This window comes from Scyliorhinus canicula, chromosome 3 (genome assembly GCF_902713615.1).
Source record: "Scyliorhinus canicula chromosome 3, sScyCan1.1, whole genome shotgun sequence".
Lineage (NCBI taxonomy): Eukaryota > Metazoa > Chordata > Chondrichthyes > Carcharhiniformes > Scyliorhinidae > Scyliorhinus > Scyliorhinus canicula.
This window is the reverse complement of record NC_052148.1, coordinates 262,988,723-263,009,415: the sequence shown is the minus strand read 5'-3', so window position 1 is coordinate 263,009,415 and position 20,693 is coordinate 262,988,723. Positions and strand designations below refer to the sequence as shown.

At 46.9% G+C, this 20,693-nt stretch overlaps 1 protein-coding gene across 1 annotated transcript in view; it reads left to right on the top strand.

The window, feature by feature from the left end:
* The window catches only part of LOC119963671 (probable E3 ubiquitin-protein ligase HERC3), a 141,174-nt gene that overhangs the window by 55,260 nt on the left and 65,221 nt on the right, over window positions 1-20,693 (top strand). The window contains exons 23-25 of the mRNA XM_038792988.1: window positions 1,937-2,117; window positions 2,981-3,080; window positions 5,466-5,683. Of these exons, the coding sequence (XP_038648916.1) occupies window positions 1,937-2,117; window positions 2,981-3,080; window positions 5,466-5,683 (499 nt within the window). The remainder of the gene's footprint in view (window positions 1-1,936; window positions 2,118-2,980; window positions 3,081-5,465; window positions 5,684-20,693) is intronic.

Below are 20,693 nucleotides of genomic sequence, written 5' to 3'. Positions count from 1 at the left end.
GTAGCCGGTTTACCGAAAGAAGGTCCACTGTTTGGGGTGCAGGACGGCTCCCAAAATATAAGCAAGAGCGATGATGCGATTAATCAGAAATGTCATTAACCGCACTTGACAGGTGGTAACACATAAGTGGCTTGCGTGGTAATTTCAGATTTAGGTATCATGGGTTCAGCCCTTCAGCCTATACCCGGTGCCCTGATCTCAAAACAAATTGTGAATCTCAATCTTGGTGCTGCACTGGAGTCACATCCAGGCCAGGCTGGGGAAGGGCAGAAGGTTTCTGTCCTGAGGCATATTAGTGAACCTGCTGCATTGACACAATAATCAAACATTATTCCGTCCCTTTTACTGGTTCAAACTTTACATTCGCAGATGTTTGATTAAATTAAATGAAAATTCTCAAACGAGCTTGTTGAACTTGGTTTCTCAAATTGTTGAACCAATAGGTTACCATAGCCGATTGCCTGAAAGAAGATTTTAAATGCAGTGGATTCTTGACTTGCCATTGGTGGTGGCTGCACTAACATGTGATTGTGCGACCAAGAATCTGAGAATAGACACTGTAATTGACAATTCAAATGGAGTGGTACCTTCACTATCATGGGTGGCACAGTAGCACAGTGGTTAGCATTGTTGCTTCACAGCTCCAGGGTGCCAGGTTCCCAGCTTGGGTCAGTGTGCGGGGTCTGCACTTTTTCCCCGTATCTGTGTGGGTTTCCTCCGGGTGCTCCGGTTTCCTCCAACAAGTCCCGAAAGGCGTGCTTGTTAGGTGAATTAGACATTCTGAATTCTCCCTCAGTGTACCCGAACAGGCGCCTGAGTGTGGCGACTAGGGGATTTTCACAGTAACTTAATTGCAGTGTTAATGTAAAACCTACTTGTGACACCAATAAAGACTATTATTTTGATGGTTTTGGACACAGTATTGACAGGCTGAATGTGGTAAATTCACTAATCGTATATTGAGGAAAGGATGAAGCTGAAGCCAATATTTGCCACAAGACAGATTTATTTCCAAGATCTCAGAGTAAAGACAGATTAATTTGGTTCCCACCAACACCTAGTCCAAACATTTTTTTTTTAACACGCATGCAATGACTCCCTAATCTTTCCCCAATTGGGGACAGCTGCTCTTAATTACCAATTAAACTCAATTGCAACACAATTTCAACATTAACAGAATGTGCTGTCCATCTGCAGTCCAACCTTCTTGGTCGTTTCGCTAAGATCAAGCAAGCATCAGATCAGGAGCAAGATGAAGTGCAATGTCTTTTCTAGTCAGCTTGGAACCTGTACGTCTCTCTTGTGGGGACTATGAATTGGATTCAATTTGAATTTGAATAGTTTTTTAGGAACAAGCGATGAGATGCATGATGGAACCATCAATTCACAAGACACGTGCTTTCAGATATGAACAGTGGTTTTAATCTACTTACTTCAGAACCAGCCTGTTACCCGTTGAACTCTCGATGAACTCAGGCTGGCTCTGGACACGGTTATTTATACAGCAGTCTAGGGGGAGGAGTCGTGGGCGGAGGCAAGGGTGGAGCCCTGTACAAACTCCTGAGCATTCCCAGAGCTACTCCCCCTAGTGGTCAGATAACACTACTGCGCTTACTAGTATTGGTAATACAGTGTGAATTACTCAGTGACATTCACCACAGTGCATTAAGCATTTTCCCTGTCCACTCTGGACATCGGCTTTGTAACTTTAAGAATAGGGTAGGGGGAGATTTACATAGGAAGGCAACGGCAGTGTGATAGAGTAGAATATGGACTTCTAAAACGTTTTAGAGATCTTTGCATTTCATCAACATAAACCATCAATTAATGGAGATTGGCTTGTACTCCTTTGAGTTTAGATTCTTCGAGAAATGGTCCAATTGAGGATTCACGTGTAAATGATGCAGTTTTTAAACCTTAATTTCTTTTCAAATAGGAAACAGTACGTTGATGCTTATGTGGATTATAAACTTAACACGTCCGTGAAGAATCAATTTGAAGCCTTTGCACGAGGTTTCTGGGATTGGGCACTGCCAGTTGTGAAAATATTCCAACCTGAAGAACTGAGAGCCCTTATCCATGGAAACGCCGATTATGAGTGGGAGCTGCTGGAAAAGGTCTGGAGCTGTGTTGCACATTTACTCCCCAAAGTCCTTGCCAATTCTACCTTGTCTGCACAGAGAACGAATGCGGTGTCACAGCACATTACACAGTAATCTATAAATCCAAACCACATCAAATCGTTACCAAAACCCCTGAGAATGATATTGCCCTCTCCCAGCCAATTGGAATTTGATCAGATATCTAATTTCAGTGGGGCAGGGGTATAACAGGAAGAGGGCACTCAGCTCCTCAATAATGCTCCGTCATTTAATTAAATCACGGCATTTCCGTACCTCTGCTCTGATTCAACCTATTTTGCTTTACCTGCCGAGCGATCCTTACTGTCATAACCCCCACCCCCAGCACGCCGAGGACCATGAGGAAACAATCATTGATCTCCCCGTGGACTCGGGAATCAGGAGCTACCCAGGTAGGGGGTGGAGGCCAAACGCCTGGGACTGGTTATGAGCGAGGGGCAGGCCTAACTCAGGGCCTGGTGAGACAAGTCTACCCAGCTCGAACTGCACTGGGAGCGAGATGCTGCATTACGCAGCCTATTGTAAATCTGTAAATAAATCCCATCTTCGTTTACAACAATATTCTTCTGAGTTATTATACTGACCCAAGACAAATCAGTTGATTTCAATCTAAAATTACAATTGAGCCAGCACCATAGCCACCGTCGCGTGTTCCAGATTATCACACTTTGTGTGTAAAACCCCTTCCTGACGTCACTCACTAATGGCCTTGCTCAAATTTAACATTGGGCCCCTCAGTTCAAGATCCGCTTAATCACTTTGAATATCTGAATTTGATCATCACTCAAGATCAAGAGAGAGCAAACTAATCTTCATTAATCTACGTTTTATATCTGTAGAATGCAAATTATGATGGCTACACACAAACTGACAAAGCAGTCAGGAATTTTTGGGAAGTCTTTGGAACCCTAGAAGAGGAGAAGAAAAAGCGTTTTCTTGGTGAGTAAGCTTCGTGGGTGGGATTCTCCGTTGTCCGATGCTGAAATTGTATTGAGCGATCGGGCGGAGGATCCCCAGCTTGCGACCGAATCGGGGCTGGTGCTGTTTTTCGGATGCGCCGCCCCTTTCAAATCAGCATCATAGAGGCGCACGCCGTTGCAACAGCGTCAGCGCGTGGCTTTGAGGCCCTCCCCCGATGCTCCGCCCCCGATGGCCCGGGTTCCCAACCACGCAGGTGGCGTGTGGTCTGAGTTTTCATAAACCCGGGACTGTGTCCAGCGCCGACACAGTCGGGCGGGAGCCGTGCTGCTGGCAGGGGGGGGGGCTTCGGCAAGGGCTGGGGGGGACTGGTGGAAGGTGTCCAGGGGGGGCACTATTTGGCCGGCCGGGTCTGCCAATTCTCTGGCCGTTTACGTCGGGAACACCGGAGGTTCACGTGGCGCGCCTGCGAGACCCCCACGGTGCAGAGCATCGGTGTGGGGGTGGCGCCAACTTTTTCATTGTAAAATCAGACATTTCCTCCGGACGTAGCCTCAAAATGGGGGAATCCAGCCCAGTGTGATTTAATGGATATAACATATGGGCATCTCAGGATATCCATTACCTGACCAAGGATGTTTTTGTTTTGTAAAACTGAGATTATTCATTCAATCATCCAAGGTGGACAGACTTCAAGGTGGCAAAAAAAGCAACCTCACATGATTCAAGAAGGGAGGGAGGGATAAACCAGAAATCTACAGGCCAGTCAGTCTAACCTCAGTGGTGGGGAAACTAACAGAAGAAATTCTGAGAGACAGAACTAATCTGCATTTGGAGGGATTAATCAAGAACAGTCAGCATAGGTTTGTGAAGGGAAGCTCACGTTTGACCAACTTGAATAACTATTCCAAACAGGTGACCAGGTGGGTAGATGAAGGAAATGCATTTGACGTCGTCTACTTGGACTTCAGCAAGGCTTTTGATAAGGTTCCACATGGGAGACTGATAATGAAGTAAGAGTCCATGGGATCAGGCTGATTGGCAGGAGGCAGAAGGTGATGGTTGAGGGGTGTTTTTCTGACTGGAAGCCTGTGTCCCGTGCGGTCCTGTGGGGATCAGTGTTGGGGCCCTTGCTGTTTGAGGTTTATATAAATGACTTAGACATGAATGTAGGAGGGTTGATCAGTAAGTTTGCAGATGATGCAAAAACTGGTGGGGTGGTAAGTGGTGAGGAGGATAGCCTTATTACAGGAGGATAGAGACGGGCTGGTCAGATGGGCTGATCAGTGGCAAATGGAATTGAATCCGGATAAGTGTCAGGTGATGAACTTGGGCAGGACAAACAAGGCAAGGGGATACATGATAAACAGCAGGACCCTGGGAAGCACCAAGGATCAGAGGGACCTTGATGTGCACGTACACTGGTCCCTTATGGTCACAGGGCTGGTAGATACAATGGTTAAGGAGGAATGTGGTATACTTGCTTTATTTGTTTTTTTTAATAAATTTAGATTACCCAATTATTTTTTCCAATTAAGGGGCAATTTAGCGTGGCCAATCCACCTACTCTGCACATTTTTGGGTTGTGGGGGCGAAACCCACGCAGACACGGGGAGAATGTGCAAACTTCACACAGACAGTGACCCAGAGCCGGGATCGAACCTGGGACCTCAGCGCCGTGAGGCGGTTGTGCTAACCACTAGGCCACCGTGTATACTTGCTTTATTAGCTGAGACATAGAGTTTAAGAGCAGGGAGGTTATGCTGGAACTGTATAAAACATTGATTAAGCCACAGTTAGGGTACTGTGTGCAGTTCTGGAATCCACATTACAGGAGGTAGGTGATAGCTCTGGAAAGGGTGCAGAAGAGGATTTACCAGGATGTTGCCTGAGCTGGAGAATTTAGTTAGAGATTGAATAAACTCGGATTGTTTTCCTTGGAGCAGAGGAGACTCGTGACATTTAAGAAGTATTAGATGTGCTGGAAAATGGAATTAGAAAAGATTAGGTGGTTGTTTTTGACCGGCACAAACATGATGGGCCGAAGGGCCTTTTCTGTGCTGTAGGAGTCTCAGGCTCTCTAACATCAGGCCACTAAATACAAGCAATTCAATCTATTTTAAAGGGCAACTTTGCTCCTATTTTGGGAATTAAATTCAGTTTTAAAGATTGGAATGCAGAGCCAAATGGAGCAGTTAAGGTCGATTTTGGGGTCCTGAAATTATTTGACTTTATACAGTAACTTCTAGCCCACCCACAGCAAACACAGTTAAAGGTGCGGGAGTGAGTGCAGAAGCCACTGGGCGGACCTGGTGTCTGTTGAGGTTAGGTTGCTAACACAGAAATCTATCCTGATTGATCCGAAGAGGACTTTTATTTCAGTGTCTATTCTTTCCCCATTCTCAGCCTTTCTGTCGGGAAGCGACAGGCTCCCAGTGGGAGGGATTCAGAATCTCAAGATTGCCATTATAAACACCAGGAGCAGTGAACCGGATTCGTCATATCCTCGCTCCTACACCTGTTCCAGGAGCCTGGACCTTCCCAATTACAGCAACATCGAAATACTGAGAGAGAAGTTGCTTCATGCGATTGAATCAGCCGAAGAATTCAATGCACAACCACCGTAACATATGCAGCCAGAGGATATGTTTAATCGGAGGAAATGCGGTGGTTACCTGATAAAACCTGAATATAAATTGTATTTGAGCGTCAATTTTCTTGCATCAGGGAGAGCATCCTGTGATTGTGCAATGTTGCCGCGCTTTAAGTTTCTCTACTCAAACTAGTAAAGTATACACATGCAGCAATGTTCAATTCATTCCAGGCCGCTGCGGACAATTGCTGCTGGCAAGGTCAGCCTTTCCAGGTCATCCTTAAGCTTCCTCTGGAGGGCGGTGTTGAGCCACCTTCACGAATTCAACAATGTGACTTGCTCGGCCATTCCCACGGGCAACTAAGAGTCAGTGCATGGTTTAAATCTGGAGTCACTGATAAGCCAGACCCTTGTAAAGGCAGCAGATGCTAGTGAACCAGGTGGATTTTTAAACAATAAAACTGGCTTCGCTGTTTATTCCGGATTAAATTCTCAAGCTCCAGCACCGAGATTTGAACTCGTGTCTCTGGATAGTCATCTCGGCCTGCTGGATTTCTAGTCCAGTTGCTACCATACTCCGCTAAATTAATGCAACCTGCTTAAAGAATGGGTGAAATATTATCTGCATTTGATAGGTCAAGATTGAGGGAGCTCCATGACTTATTGGCATGTCAAATATATAATTTTGGCCTCATTAAAAGAAATGACTGTAATAACTTGAGCAAATTTATAATCTCTTCTGGCTGGAGCAGTCGAGGAACCTGGATCGCAGCCACACTCAGTTGCAAAGCAGAACTCTATCACAGAGTCAAGCTGTTGTGCCAAAAGAAAATAGAAGCCTGTCTGTGTCTGACCCCAAAAATTCTATTCTAAACTAGAAGAAAGAATCCCCCCAAAAAGCTACAGGTCTAGGGTAGTGTTTATTTGCTGGAGTTAGCTCACAGTGGTAAAACCTATGGGGCGTTTTGGGGTAGATGTATTCTCAGAGTTTAGGAAAGTAGACAGCTTGAGCTTGGGAGGGGGGGGGGGGGGATTTAAGTATACTGTCTGGGTAACCACTGTTATAGTTAATCATGAATACTGTTCTTTACTGTTGCCTTTCTCGTGTGTTTTGAAGTTTAACAAATCTGTTGTCATTTGACCAATTTTCAACAAGACCTGTCCCTTTCCGCACCTGGTTTCATGTCTTTTCACACATTTTTTTCCAAATCGCAAAAATAAATGGTTAAGAACCATTTTCTCTTCTGAGATTTAGGGTGCCCTCACATTGCACCTCAAAATAACAGGTTTAGCTCAATTTATCTACTTTTCAGTTACATCCTAGTGTTTAGTTTACATCCTTTTTGACCATGTTAACCTATGTTGCAATGTTTACTGATTTGGGGATTTATTCTCTTGCTCCATTACCTCATCTTGAATTCTTAATTTTCAATTAATGCACTTTACACACTAAACAACTTTTCATAACTTAATTGTAATGTTTGTAATTAAAATAATTGATGTTTTGATTTTTATGCCTCATTGTGTCAGAGCTGAGTTATTGCGAAGAACGTTCATTGTAGCAGCTGGGTTTAGGAGCGGAATGGACAAGAACCTCTGCCATTTATTGTTCCCCTTCCACACCACTGCTGCTTCAGCCTGTTGCTAATCTTCCCGGTACAATGTAACAAAACTGCCAGACCAAGTGATCACCCGGCTCCTTAAGGTTTCTCAATGTTGGGAACCTCCAAAGTATCACCCCACACTTCCTAAGCTAGAAGGTGGACACAGTCAGTATCGAGGACTTGCCACGCAACAACTTTTATTTATTTATTTATGTGGTTTTTTTTTTTCAAATCTGTCTCAGAACCAATTGTATCGAATTCCTCCGCGGGGCATGATCCTGATTTACACTATGGTGGCCTTCCTGCCTCTGCCTCACCATCCTGCTGGTGTTGAGAGTTTGGGTGGGAAAACCTTCGGGGTTGCCACGGGCAAGGGGAGGTCATTTGGCCCCTCATGTCTGTTCTACCATTCAATCAGACCATTGCTGATCTCTACCTCAACTCCATTTACCCACATTTGATCTAAATCATTAATACAAATCTGCGGATCCCACCTTTTGTAACTTTGCAATCGATTCAGAAAGTCATGGGGCTGAAATTCATGTTTCAAATACCCTTTAGGTGTAAAAGTGTTTCCTGATTTTACTTAGCAGACATGTATTCCCTCCGGTAGGCCCACTATCCGCAGGTTCTGGTGCCACGAACGATTCTCCCGGTCCTTGATTGTCTGTTTTAGGGTCCCCTGTGCTGCCACCACCCTTGCCGCCTCTGATTTCAGTGCGACAATCCAGTCGCTCTGGTCCATTGAGGCCTTCTCCAGCTCCATTATGGTGTTCTCCTGGGCGTCCAGCTGCCTCTCCGCCTTGTCCATGCCTCCTGCATGATGATCAGAGCTTCCGCCACTGCCGCCCTGGCGGTTGCCCTCATGTCAGCTTTGATGGCCTCTTTGGGATCGTGTGGTTCCTTCGTGAAGAACTTCTCCACCCGCCCACAGGCGAGGGGGAGCTCAATGCGCGACTTGGTGGTCCCTTTTTGTCGGGTGTAGTTGGGTCCTCGTCGCCTTGTGCATTTGCCGTCTCCTGTGTTCGCTTCTCCAGGCTTTTGTTGCCTTTCGCATCTTTTCGGAGTTGCTACTGCCTGGCACTGGCATAGCTGTTGTTGGAAGAGGGTGAGGGGATGATTTTTCCCAATTCTGGCAGGTTATTTACAGGTAAAAGTGCCTAAATCTAAATTCTCAGGAGGAAAGCCACCTTTCGTGTGTCCAGTCAGCACATCCCTGTCAGCGGAATCCAAGAGCTCATGTTCCATGGTGAGATGTAGCGCGCTGGCCCAGCTACACATCCAGGCCCAAATCATTCAAGGTGGAAGATTGAAAAGTGGTTAATAAAATACACAAGATCCTGGGATTGAGAAAGGGACAAAACAACAAAGCTAAGATCGACCTGCACAAACACTGGTTCAGCCACAACTGGAGTATTATGTCCAACTCCGGCCTCCACACTTTGGGAAAGGTGTGAAGGCAATAGAGAGGCTGCAGAAAAGATTCATGAGGGCTTTTCCTGAGAAGAGGAGCTTCAGTTACATGGATAGATTGGAGAAACTGGGGCACTTCGCCTTGAAGATACGAAAATTAAGAGGAGATTTGTGTTCAGAATCATGGTGAGTCTGGATTGAGTAGATCGGCAGAACACTCTTCCCATTGGCAGGGTGGATGCAGAAGCAGAGGGCACAGATTTGAGGTGAGCAGCAGATGGAGAAAGGTTTGTACCCAGTGAGTTGCTCGGCTGTGGAAAGCACGACTAAGACTGTACTGGAGGCAGATGGAACTGAAGCCTTCAAAAGAAAGTTGGCGAATTATCTAAAAAAATAAATATTTTGCAGGGCTACTGGGAAAAGGCAGGAGAGTAGGACGAGGTGAGTTGCTCTCACAGAGAGTCAGCACAGACATGTTGGGCTGAATGGCCTTCTGTGCTGTGACCATTCCATGATTCTGGGTTTACATTTTGTTACAGTAGTGTCGCAGGTCCTGCCTATCAGATGAGTTGGTTAATTGAAAATTGTCCTTGGCTGATCTTTTATAGCCATGGTTAGTCACCAAATAGTGATGGGAACTCTCTCTGTGAAATACTATTTTATCCTGCAACTTCAACTATTATCTTCCCTCTTTAATGATGGAGACATTAAACACAACTCTAGGTGTGAGGAATAAAACAACATTCTTCACGTACAAAAGAACATAAGAACTAGGAGCAGGAGTAGGCCATCTGGCCCCTCGAGCCTGCTCCGCCATTCAATAAGATCATGGCTGATCTTTTGTGGACTTAGCTCCACTTTCCGGCCCGAACACCATAACCCTTAATCCCTTTTTTTTCCAAAAAACTATCTATCTTTACCTTAAAAACATTTAATGAAGGAGCCTCTACTGCTTCACTGGGCAAGGAATTCCATAGATTCACAACCCTTTGGGTGAAGAAGTTCCTCCTAAACTCAGTCCTAAATCTACTTTCCCTTATTTTGAGGCTATGCCCCCTAGTTCTGCTTTCACCCGCCAGTGGAAACAACCTGCCCGCATCTATCCTATCTATTCCCTTCATAATTTTATATGTTTCTATAAGATCCCCCCTCATCCTTCTAAATTCCAACAAGTACAGTCCCAGTCTACTCAACCTCTCCTGGTAATCCAACCCCTTCAGCTCTGGGATGAACCTAGTGAATCTCCTCTGCACACCCTCCAGTGCCAGTACGTCCTTTCTCAAGTAAGGAGACCAAAACTGAACACAATACTCCAGGTGTGGCCTCACTAACACCTTATACAATTGCAGCATTACCTTCCTAGTCTTAAACTCCATCCCTCTAGCAATGAAGGACAAAATTCCATTTGCCTTCTTAATCACCTGTTGCACCTGTAAACCAACTTTTTGCGACTCATGCACTAGCACACCCAGGTCTCTCTGCGCAGCAGCATGTTTTAATATTTTATCAATTAAATAATAATCCTGTTTGCTGTTATTCCTACCAAAATAGATAACCTCACATCTGTCAACATTGTATTCCATCTGCCAGACCCTAGCCCATTCACTTAACCTATCCAAATCCTTCTGCAGACTTCCAGTATCCTTTGCACTTTTCGCTTTACCACTCACCTTAGTGTCGTCTGCAAACTTGGACACATTGCCCTTGGTCCCCAACTCCAAATCAGCTATGTAAATTGTGAACAATTGTGGGCCCAACAATGTACCCTGAGGGACACCACTAGCTACTGATTGCCAACCAGAGAAACACCCATTAATCCTCACTCTTTGCTTTCTATTAATTAACCAATCCTCTATCCATGCTACTACTTTACCCTTAATGCCATGCATCTTTATCTTATGCAGCAACCTTTTGTGTGGCATCTTGTCAAAGGCTTTCTGGAAATCCAGATATACCACATCCACTGGCTCCCCGTTATCCACTGCACTGGTAATGTCCTCAAAAAATTCCACTAAATTAGTTAGGCACGACCTGCCCTTTATGAACCCATGCTGCGTCTGCCCAATAGGACAATTTCTATCCAGATGCTGCGCTATTTCTTCCTTGATGATAGATTCCAGCATCTTCCCTACTACCGGAGTTAAGCTCACTGGCCTATAATTACCCACTCTCTGCCTACCTCCTTTTTTAAACAGTGGTGTCACGTTTGCTAATTTCCAATCCGCCGGGACCACTAGTGGTAAATTATCACTAGTGGATTTGCAATTTCCCTAGCCATCTCTTTTAGCACTCTGGGATGCATTCCATCAGGGCCAGGAGACTTGTCCACCTTTAGCCCCAATAGCTTGCCCATCACTACCTCCTTAGTGATAACAATCCTTTCAAGGTCCTCACCTGTCATAGCCTCATTTCTATCAGTCACTGACATGTTATTTGTGTCTTCCACTGTGAAGACCGACCCAAAAAACCTGTTCAGTTCCTCAGCCATTTCCACATCTCCCATTATTAAAACTCCCTTCTCATCCTCTAAAGCAGTGCATCTCAAACTATCTGATGTGGCAGACCGGCAGTTTTTTTTTTCAATGTGCCAGGGACCAGTGAGCGAAACAAGCCAATCCAGGATTACTGTCTCTTTCTTTTCTGGAAACACTCCAAGTACCGGCAGACGATGGCTCGCGTACCGGCACCGGTACGCGTACCACACTTTGAGAAGCACTGCTCTAAAGGACCAATATTTACCTTAGCCACTCTTTTTTGTTTTATATATTTGTGGAAACTTTTACTATTTGTTTTTATATTCTGAGCAAGTTTACTCTCATAATCTATCTTACTCTTCTTCATAGCTTTTTTTTAGTAGCTTTCTGTTGCCCCCTGAAGATTTCCCAGTCCTCTCGTCTCCGACTAATCTTTGCCACTTTATATGCTTTTTCCTTCAATTTGATACTCTCCCTTATTTCCTTAGATATAATGGTCGATTTTCCCTCTTTCTACCATCCTTCCTTTTTGTTGGTATAAACCTTTGCTGAGCACTGTGAAAAATCGCTTTGAAGGTTCTCCACTGTTCCTCAACTATTCCACCTAAAGTCTTTGCTCCCAGTCTACCTTAGCTAGTTCTTCTCTCATCCCATTGTAATCGCCTTTGTTTAAGCACAAAACACTAGTGTTTGATTTTACCTTCTCACCCTCCATCTGTATTTTAAATTCCACCATATTGTGATCGCTCCTTCCGAGAGGATCCCTAACTATGAGATCATTAATCAATCCTGTCTCATTACACAGGACAAGATCTAGGACCGCTTGTTCCCTCATAGGTTCCATTACATACTGTTCTAGGAAACTATTGCGGATACATTCTATAAACTCCTCCTCAAGGCTGCCTTGACCGATCTGGTTAAACCAATCGACATGTAGATTAAAATCCCCCATGATAACTGCTGTACCTTTTCTACATGCATCCGTTATTTCTTTGTTTATTGCCTGCCCCACCATAACGTTACTATTTGGTGGCCTATAGACTAATCCTATCAGTGACTTTTTCGCCTTACTATTCCTGATTGCCACCCAAATGGATTCAACCTTATCCTCCATAGCCCCAATGTCATCCCTTACTATTGCCCGGATGTCATTCTTAAATACCAGAGCTACACCACCTCCCTTATCATCCACTCTGTCCTACCGAATAGTTTGATACCCTCGGATATTTAACTCCCAGTCGTGACCATCCTTTAACCATGTTTCAGTAATGGCCACTAAATCATAATCATTCACGATGATTTGCGCCATCAACTCATTTACCTTATTCCGAATACTATGAGCATTCAGGTAACGTACACTTATGCTGCCTTTTTTACCTCTGTTTTGAATCTTAACACCTCGATCAGTAACCTCTCCTAAGTTCTATTTCCTCTTAACTTTTCTCCTAATTTTCCTTGTCGTTGAACCCATATCTTCATGTAACAACCTGCCGCGTCACTTACCATTAATGTTTTTACTTCCCATTTTATTCCTTTTAGTATTCCTGGGCCTATTCACTGAGCTCCCCTCAGTCAATCTACCTTGTAATGTCGCCCTTTTTGATTTTTGACGATGGCTCCTCTGCCTTTCACTTTACCCCTTACTTCCTTTTGCTTCTATCCCTGTTTTACTACCTTCCAACTTCCTGCATCGGTTCCCATCCCTTCTACTACATTGCATCAGTAAACATAGTTATAGTTGTTTGGTAATACAGAACATGAGTACTTCTGACAAAAGAGACTTTTTTGTCAACACTTTTCTTCTTGCAGCATGGTAGCATAGTGGTTAGCCCAATTGCTTCACAGCTCCAGGGTCCCACATTCGATTCCCGGCTCGGGTCACTGTCTGTGTGAAGTCTGCACGTTCTCCCCGTGTCTGCGTGAGTTTCCTCCGGGTGCTCCGGTTTCCTCCCACAGTCCAAAGATGTGCAGGTTTGGTGGATTGGCCGTGATAAATTGCCCTTAGTGTCCAAAATTGCCCTTCGTGTTGGGTGGGGTTACTGGGTTATAGGGATAGGGTGAAGGTGTGGGCTTGGGTGGGCTGTTCTTTCCAAGAGCTGGTGCAGACTCGATGGGCTGAATGGCCTCCTTCTGCACTGTAAATTCTATGATTAATGATCTAATCAGAACAATTCACAAGAATACCATGGAAGAGAAACCACATACTGCATGAGAAGAGAGCGCTTATTGGTTGGCAAGTAGAGGCATTGCCATGGAGAATGCATCAGTTGATGGTGACTGACGGTTAACTGTCAAGCATGGTTTGATGTGAAGATGCCGGCGTTGGACTGAGGTGAGCACAGTAAGAAGTCTTACAACGCCATGTTAAAGTCCAACATGTTTGTTTCAAACACTAGCTTGCGGAGCACTGCTCCTTCCTCAGGTGAATGAAGAGGTATGTTCCAGAAACATCTATATAGCCAAATTCAAAGATGCCAGACAATACTTAGAATGCGAGCATTTGCAGGTAATTAAATCTTTACAGATCTGTAAAGATTTAATTACCTGCAAATGCTCGCATTCTAAGTATTGTCTCGAGCCAGGACAGTTGGTAGGATTTCGCAAGCCCAGGCCAGATAGTGGGGGGGTGAATGTAATGCGACATGAATCCCAGGTCCCGGTTGAGGCCGTACTCATGTGTGTGGAACTTGGCTAGAAGTTTCTGTTCGGCGATTCTGCGTTGTCGCGCGTCCTGAAGGCCGCCTTGGAGAACACTTACCTGGAGATCAGAGGCTGAATGCCCTTGACTGCTGAAGTGTTCCCCGACTGGAGGGAACATTCCTGCCTGTTGATTGTCACGCGATGTCCGTTCATTCATTGTCGCAGCGTTTGCATGGTCTCGCCAATGTACCACGCTTCGGGACATCCTTTCCTGCAGCCTCAACCAGGACCTTGGATTCATGTCGCATTACATTCATCCCCCACCATCTGGCCTTGGCTTGCGAAATCCTACCAACTGTCCTGGCTTGACACAATTCACACCTCTTTAACCTGGGTTTACCCCTATCTCTGGATCTGTAAAGATTTAATGACCTGCAAATGCTCGCATTCTAAGCATTGTCTGGCATCTTTGAATTTGTCTGTATATATGTTTCTGGAACGTACCTCTTCATTCACCTGAGGAAGGAGCAGTGCTCCAAAAGCTAGTGCTTGAAACAAACATGTTGGACTTTAACATGGTGTCGTAAGCATGGTTTGAACATTGCTGAAACAGAATAATCTTGTATGTTTACCTTAAACTTTCTGCAGAAATTCCTTTACAATTCTGAGAAGTTACAATGAAGAGCTGGCTGATCGTAAATAAGGACAAGCTTCCAATGGTGGGAGAGGAAGTAACCATAGAATTACGGCAACTGGCAAAAGAAACTGGGGAGCTTAGCGGAAAAAAAGTTCACATGGCCGACAGCTGTGATCTGGAATAATATTGTCTGGAAGTGTTGTAGAAACAGGAACTTTCGAAGGAGAATTGTATAAATACCTGAAGGAGAAGCATTTGCAGGGCTAGAGTGGTGGGGTGGGGGTGGGGGGGGGGGGGGGGCAGCAGATTTAGATAGTTCTGACAAAGAGCCAATATTGCACAAGGGGCTACAAGGCCTCTTTCTGTGCCAGATCATTCATGGCTCTATAAAGTTCGGATTTATGATGTCACGTTTGCAAACATCGAGTGTCCCTGCTCTACATGGTGGTGGAGGTCACAGCTTTGGGATTGGGAAATGCTGCTGAAAATGTGACTTGCTGCAGTGCATAAACAGAACACATGACAGCCGTGATGTGCCAGTGATGGAGCGAGGGAGGGGATGTTGGTAGAAGCAAGTGCTAAAGTTGTGACTGAAATTTCTGGTCCTAAGAGGTGGCACAGTGGCACAGTGGATAGCACTGCTGCCTCACAGCTCCAAGGTCCCAGGTTCAATTCTGGCCTCCGGTGACTGCCTGTGTGATGTTTGCAATTTCTCCCCGTGTCTGCGTGGGTTTCCACCGGGTGCTCCGGTTTCCTCCCACAGGCCAAAGAAGTGCAGGTGAAGCGGATTGGCCATGATAAATTGCCCTTAGTGTCCAAAAAAGGTTAGGTGGAGTTACTGGGCTGTGGGAATAGAGTTGAGGCGTGAGCTTGGATAGGGTGCTCTTTCCAAGGGCCGGTGCAGACTTGATGGGCCGAATGGCCCCCTTCTGCACTCTAAATTCTTTGATTCCATGATTCTGTTTACTGCTGTATTTGTAATACGCAAATGATGGTTCTGTTTTTCCTGCACACAGAACAGGTTTTGCTTACAACATTGAATAAAGGACTGATGATTCAAAACATTTCCTCCTTGCCTTGTTTAGCAGAGTAACTTGTCCTTTCCAACATGCCACCATTCTTGAATCAATTCCTTGTACATGTACACCGACTGACAACGTGCCGATTGTCCTGGCCGCAATGTCACTTTCATCTTGTGGTACTGGGGGAAATTGATCTGTATTACAAAACCCACACAAATGGTCCAGGTGGGTGAACAGAACATTTGCTTTTTGAGTTAGGTTGTAGTTTTGAATCCCTCTCCAGGACTTTGACATTTATTCTAAGTGGACCCAATTGCTGTGCTGAGCTTCTCAATGTTGAAGCTGCTATCGTTTGGATGCGGTGCTGAACTAAATCCCTCTGTATCTTTTTAGATGGCAGGTGACGTAATGATCTGTTCCCTGTCACGGGGACGAATAATTCACCACAAACAAGTTGATGATTGACATTTCATTTTCATAGAATTTACAGTGCAGAAGGAGGCCATTCAGCCCATCGAGTCTGCACCGGCTCTTGGAAAGAGCACCCCACCCAATGTCAACACCTCCATCCTATCCCCAAAACCCAGTAATCCCACCCAACACTAAGGGCAATTTTGGACACTAAGGGCAATTTATCATGGCCAATCCACCTAACCTGCACATCTTTGGACTGTGGGAGGAAACCGGAGCACCCGGAGGAAACCCACGCACACGCGGGGAGGATGTGCAGACTCCGCACAGATAGTGACCCAAGCCGGAATTGAACCTGGGACCCTGGAGCTGTGACTCCATCTTGCTAACAATGACTTGAGCTGAGATATTGGCCTTTGCCACAATAGCAGAAACTATGGCCCGGATGCTGGGAAACCTGGTGGGCAGTGTTGCTCTATTTATTTATCTCGGTGAACCACAAGCCTTTCCCTTATATCGATCAAATGACCACACAACCAGTTAGTAGGTTCAAAAGATGGTTTATTTACAGACACAAGAGTTATCTCGAAATGCAAATACAATATCTACTATGAGTTAAACTACACCTATCAGCTGCAATAACCTATACTTAACTTCAGGGCGACCGGCACTGTGCAAGTGGATAAGGCCTTTATCTGGATTTCACTTGGCTGGTTCGAAGAAAGTGGCTCTGTCTCTGCTGGGCTCATCCATCAGGTAGCGAACTTAGTCTTGAACTTAGCTGGCTGTTCCTGCTGCACCTGGTTAGGCACAGGCCGGATCCAAGAGAGACAGAATACATGGCTGCACTTTCTTTTATCCCCCTGGGATTTTGCGCTCTTTGGGACAGTCCTTAACCTTGGACCCAATAGTTTGACAGGGCTCTGATCACTCTCTTCGACTTCGGTCAATAAAGGGGCGGGTGCCTTCGTAGCTGGGTGGGTCCTTAGCGGTCATTGACCTTGGCAGTTGTGCTTTCTGAGCAAGGAAATGGTGCCGATCAGTCTGTGGCTGGACCGGTTGCTTGATTGGAGTTCTATTGTTGTAGGAAAATGGGCTATAAACGAGCGTGGGTTTCGGTCGGGTCTGGTTACCTGTGTTTTAGATACACATAGGCTGTGTATCTGTCTGAGTCCTGGGTTGGCCATAATTCCCATGGTCCTTTGCAGGTGGCCATCTTAGATGGCTACAGGAGAGAAAGCTTCCCCAAGCCACTAGAAATACACAGGGCCCACAGGTCACTCTGGCCAAAGCCCAGGGCTGGGGAACAGCCGAGGACCATAATTACTAAGATACACTTGTACCACGACTGGGAAAGAATCGTGAACTGGGCCAGTCAGACAACATCCTGCGTATGGGATGGGCACCCGATCAGCATCTACCAGGATATTAGGGCAGGCCTGGCCAAGCACAGGGCGGATTTAATAGAGTGAAGGCAGCTCAGTACAGGAACAGCGTGATGTTCGGAATGCTGTACCCAACCAAACCAAGGGTCACCTTCCAGGGCAGGGAACACTATTTACTGCACCTGAGAAAGCGGAATTTGTCCATAAACACGGGCTGGGAAGACAGCAGCAAAGCCTGAGATGAAGCGGAAACCCTGGAAAACTGAGACTTTAAAAAGACAATTTGCTTGGGACTGCATTGCCTCAATAGGAACGTGAGAGCTAAGGCTCAGATTGATGGGAGCGAGAGCAGCAGGGTGCAGAAGAGGGTGAGGAGAAGGAAGAGAGGGAAGACAGGTGCCGGGCGAAGGAGAGGCTTAGGACGACCCGGGGGGGGGGGGGGGGGGGGGGTGCGCACAACACCAGTGGGAAAGCTGGCGCCAAGACGCACGAGTGAGAGGGGGGTTGTAGTGCATCTCCCGCCAGGGAAAGAGCATCTGGCGACAGGGGGGATAAACACCACCAATGGGGGGTAGTTAAAGGGTAAACGGGAGGGGTGGAGAACAGGAAGGGGGGGGGGGGGAGGAAACAGACCCAAAGAAGGAACAAAGGTTCAAGGGGGGAGGGCTCTAGGCTGGCTACAACAGATGGCACATGGCAGCAAGGAACACAAAGGCACCGCAAACAGCCACTTTGGAGGGTCCCCAAACAAAGGGAACCTCAAAGTGCAGGGGCCCACCCACATGGTGTGCACACAGTTGGTGGCTGTGTTGGGTGGCCCCTGGACAAACGGAAACCCTGGAGCACAGGGGCCCGGCCTCATGGTGAGTGAGGTGACTGCGGCCATCTTGGACGGCCCCCTAACAAAGTGCAGGGGCACGTCCACCAGGTAAGTATGGTTGATCCCGCAGGAGGGCCAAGGACAGAAACCCCCCATCAGGATAGTCACTGGAATTTCGGGGGACCTAAAGGCCCAGTGAAAAGATCCAGAGTCTTCGCCCAGCTGCAAAGTATGAGGGCTGACATAGACTTCCTCCGAGAGGCACACCTGAGGGGGAAGGACTGACTGCGGGTGGGACAGACTTACCGTCCATGCTACGGGACGAGAGCTAGGGAGTTAGTCATACCACTCAATAAGAGGACGGTGTTTACAGCGACGACGATGGTTACCCAGTGGGACGGTACTTCATGGTCAGTGGTGTCCTACAAGGGAAACCCGGTGGCCCTGGTCAGCTTGTACGCACCCAACTGGGACATTGTGGAGTTCATAAAGAAGACCATGGCGGACATCCCCGACATAGACCCGTACCGACATGGAGTGGGGGGGACTTTAACTGTGTACACGGAGACAGAACGAACCTCAAATTTGTGAAAACATCAAACATGGCGAAGGAACGAGACACCTTCATGAAACAGATGTTGTTTTGCATAAAGCCTTATTGCCTTGTTGGTCAGGAGGGTCGTGTCCAACCCGGCGCGGGCTCGGAGAATCCCGGCCACTCTGTGTTGGGAAACGGGAAGGTTTATATCAAAGTCCGTGGATGGAAGAGGAAAACGGAACCTGGTAAGAAACTCCTGTCTGCAATAGGAAAGGGAATGTTTGAAGATGAAATTATTATATATACCATTGACAGACATGACATGTATTAATTTAGGCATATTGCAAAATAAACAAAGTGTTCAGAGTTTGGAATAAACTATGGACGGGGCTTCTCCCTTGGCCGACTGCAAAATCGCGAAACGCGATTGGGCGCAAAATTGGTTTCCACGCCAAAATCGCGGCGGGCGCTGATTTCGCGCCAAATCACGATTCTCTGTCACCTTGACAGCGCCGTCAATGCATTCTGGAATGCACGTTCAGTAAACACCTTTTGCATATCATTAGCGGGCCTGACCCGGTATTCTCCGGGGCACCCGCGATTCTCCTCCTCCGATGGACCACGTTCCCGTTGGCGCGGTTCACTTGTGCTTTTAAATATCGTGAAACCGACGTTGTGGCTGCTGAGGGAGAGAGAGCGGTTACGGAAAGTGTCCAACATCGCCATAATTTGCTGACAGTTGTGCTGCTCCCCTTGCTGGCTGGGCTGAGTGTGTGTGGGGAGTGTAATGTGTGTGTGCGGCTGCAGCTTGTCAGCCTCCCGAGTGTCAACCACGGACCCGGCGGATCCTGCGCCGTTTTTCATTTGAATCGACTGTGTTTCACGTGGTGCCGGTGTGAGCCCCTGGACAGTAACGGAATCGTTCCAGCTGCGGCGCCAGTTTTGCTGTCCTGAAAGTTCACGAATTCTGCGTTGGCGTCTCCTGTAGTCTCAGAAACAGAGAATCCTGCCCTATATATTTGATAGAAATCGTGGATTATAAATATAAGGTTATTGTGAGACTCCAGATGAAATCGGTAATTTTTAATACCTTTAAAAATCTTCCAATCAGATTTGCACTAGGAATTGTACTTAATGTTTAATTTAATGTTGTGTCTTTCACCTCCCCGCATTGCATTCACCTTAAATGCGGCTGTGGTTTGGGTATCGGTTACAATTTTCCGCCCTTCCCCGTCCTTCGCAATTTCCTTCTCGTGATGTTGTTCACTCTCAGTTTCGTTTCTCTCAGTTACAGTCACAGCTGCAGCAGCAACACAGACCCCGGCTCTGAATACCGACCTTTGGCCCTTTAACCCAAATACACACTATGAGCAGCAGCTTGGTTAACTGACTGGATCTTGCTGCGAGTTTCAAAACCTGTCAATACTTCAAATGGACCGCTGTATTTCTGGAGGACAAAGTTGACCCCGGAGAGAGAATATTTTAACACTGACCTTATTTTTATCATCTAATTTTTAAAATGCAATTACACTTTATTTAAATTTCTCTTTTTAAAAAAATTGTTGCTTCCTCCCTCACTGAGACTTCCTGTTCAGGATTCTCCGTGCCTGCGCTGGGTCGGAGAAACGCCGGGGCGGCGCGAGAAAGCCGCCATGCCGCTCCGATGCCGCGTCGCCGATTCTCTGGCAACCAGAGAATTGGCGCCAATCGCGCCCACGCGGTCGCTGCGGCGCCGGCCGGGGGGCCATTGAAAGCGGCCTCCGCTGCGATTCTCCGCGCTCGCGGGCCGAGTGCCCTCCGGGTTCCGCCGAGTTCCCACCATTGTGGGTTACGTATGGTCCCACCCGGAGGGACCTCGGCGTTCTGGCTGCGGGGGCCGTCCTGGGGAGGGGGCGGGTGGATCCGACTCCGGGGGGGGGGGGGGGGGGGGGGGGCCTTCACGGTGGCCAGGCCCGTGTTCGTGGGCTTCCGTTCGGCGGGTGCGCTCATTCCTCCGCGCCTGGCCCCTGTTGGGCTCTGCCATGCTGCGCGAGGGCCGGCGTGGAGACGGCAACTGCACACATACGCCGGCGCGGAGACGGCCATCATGCGCAAGCG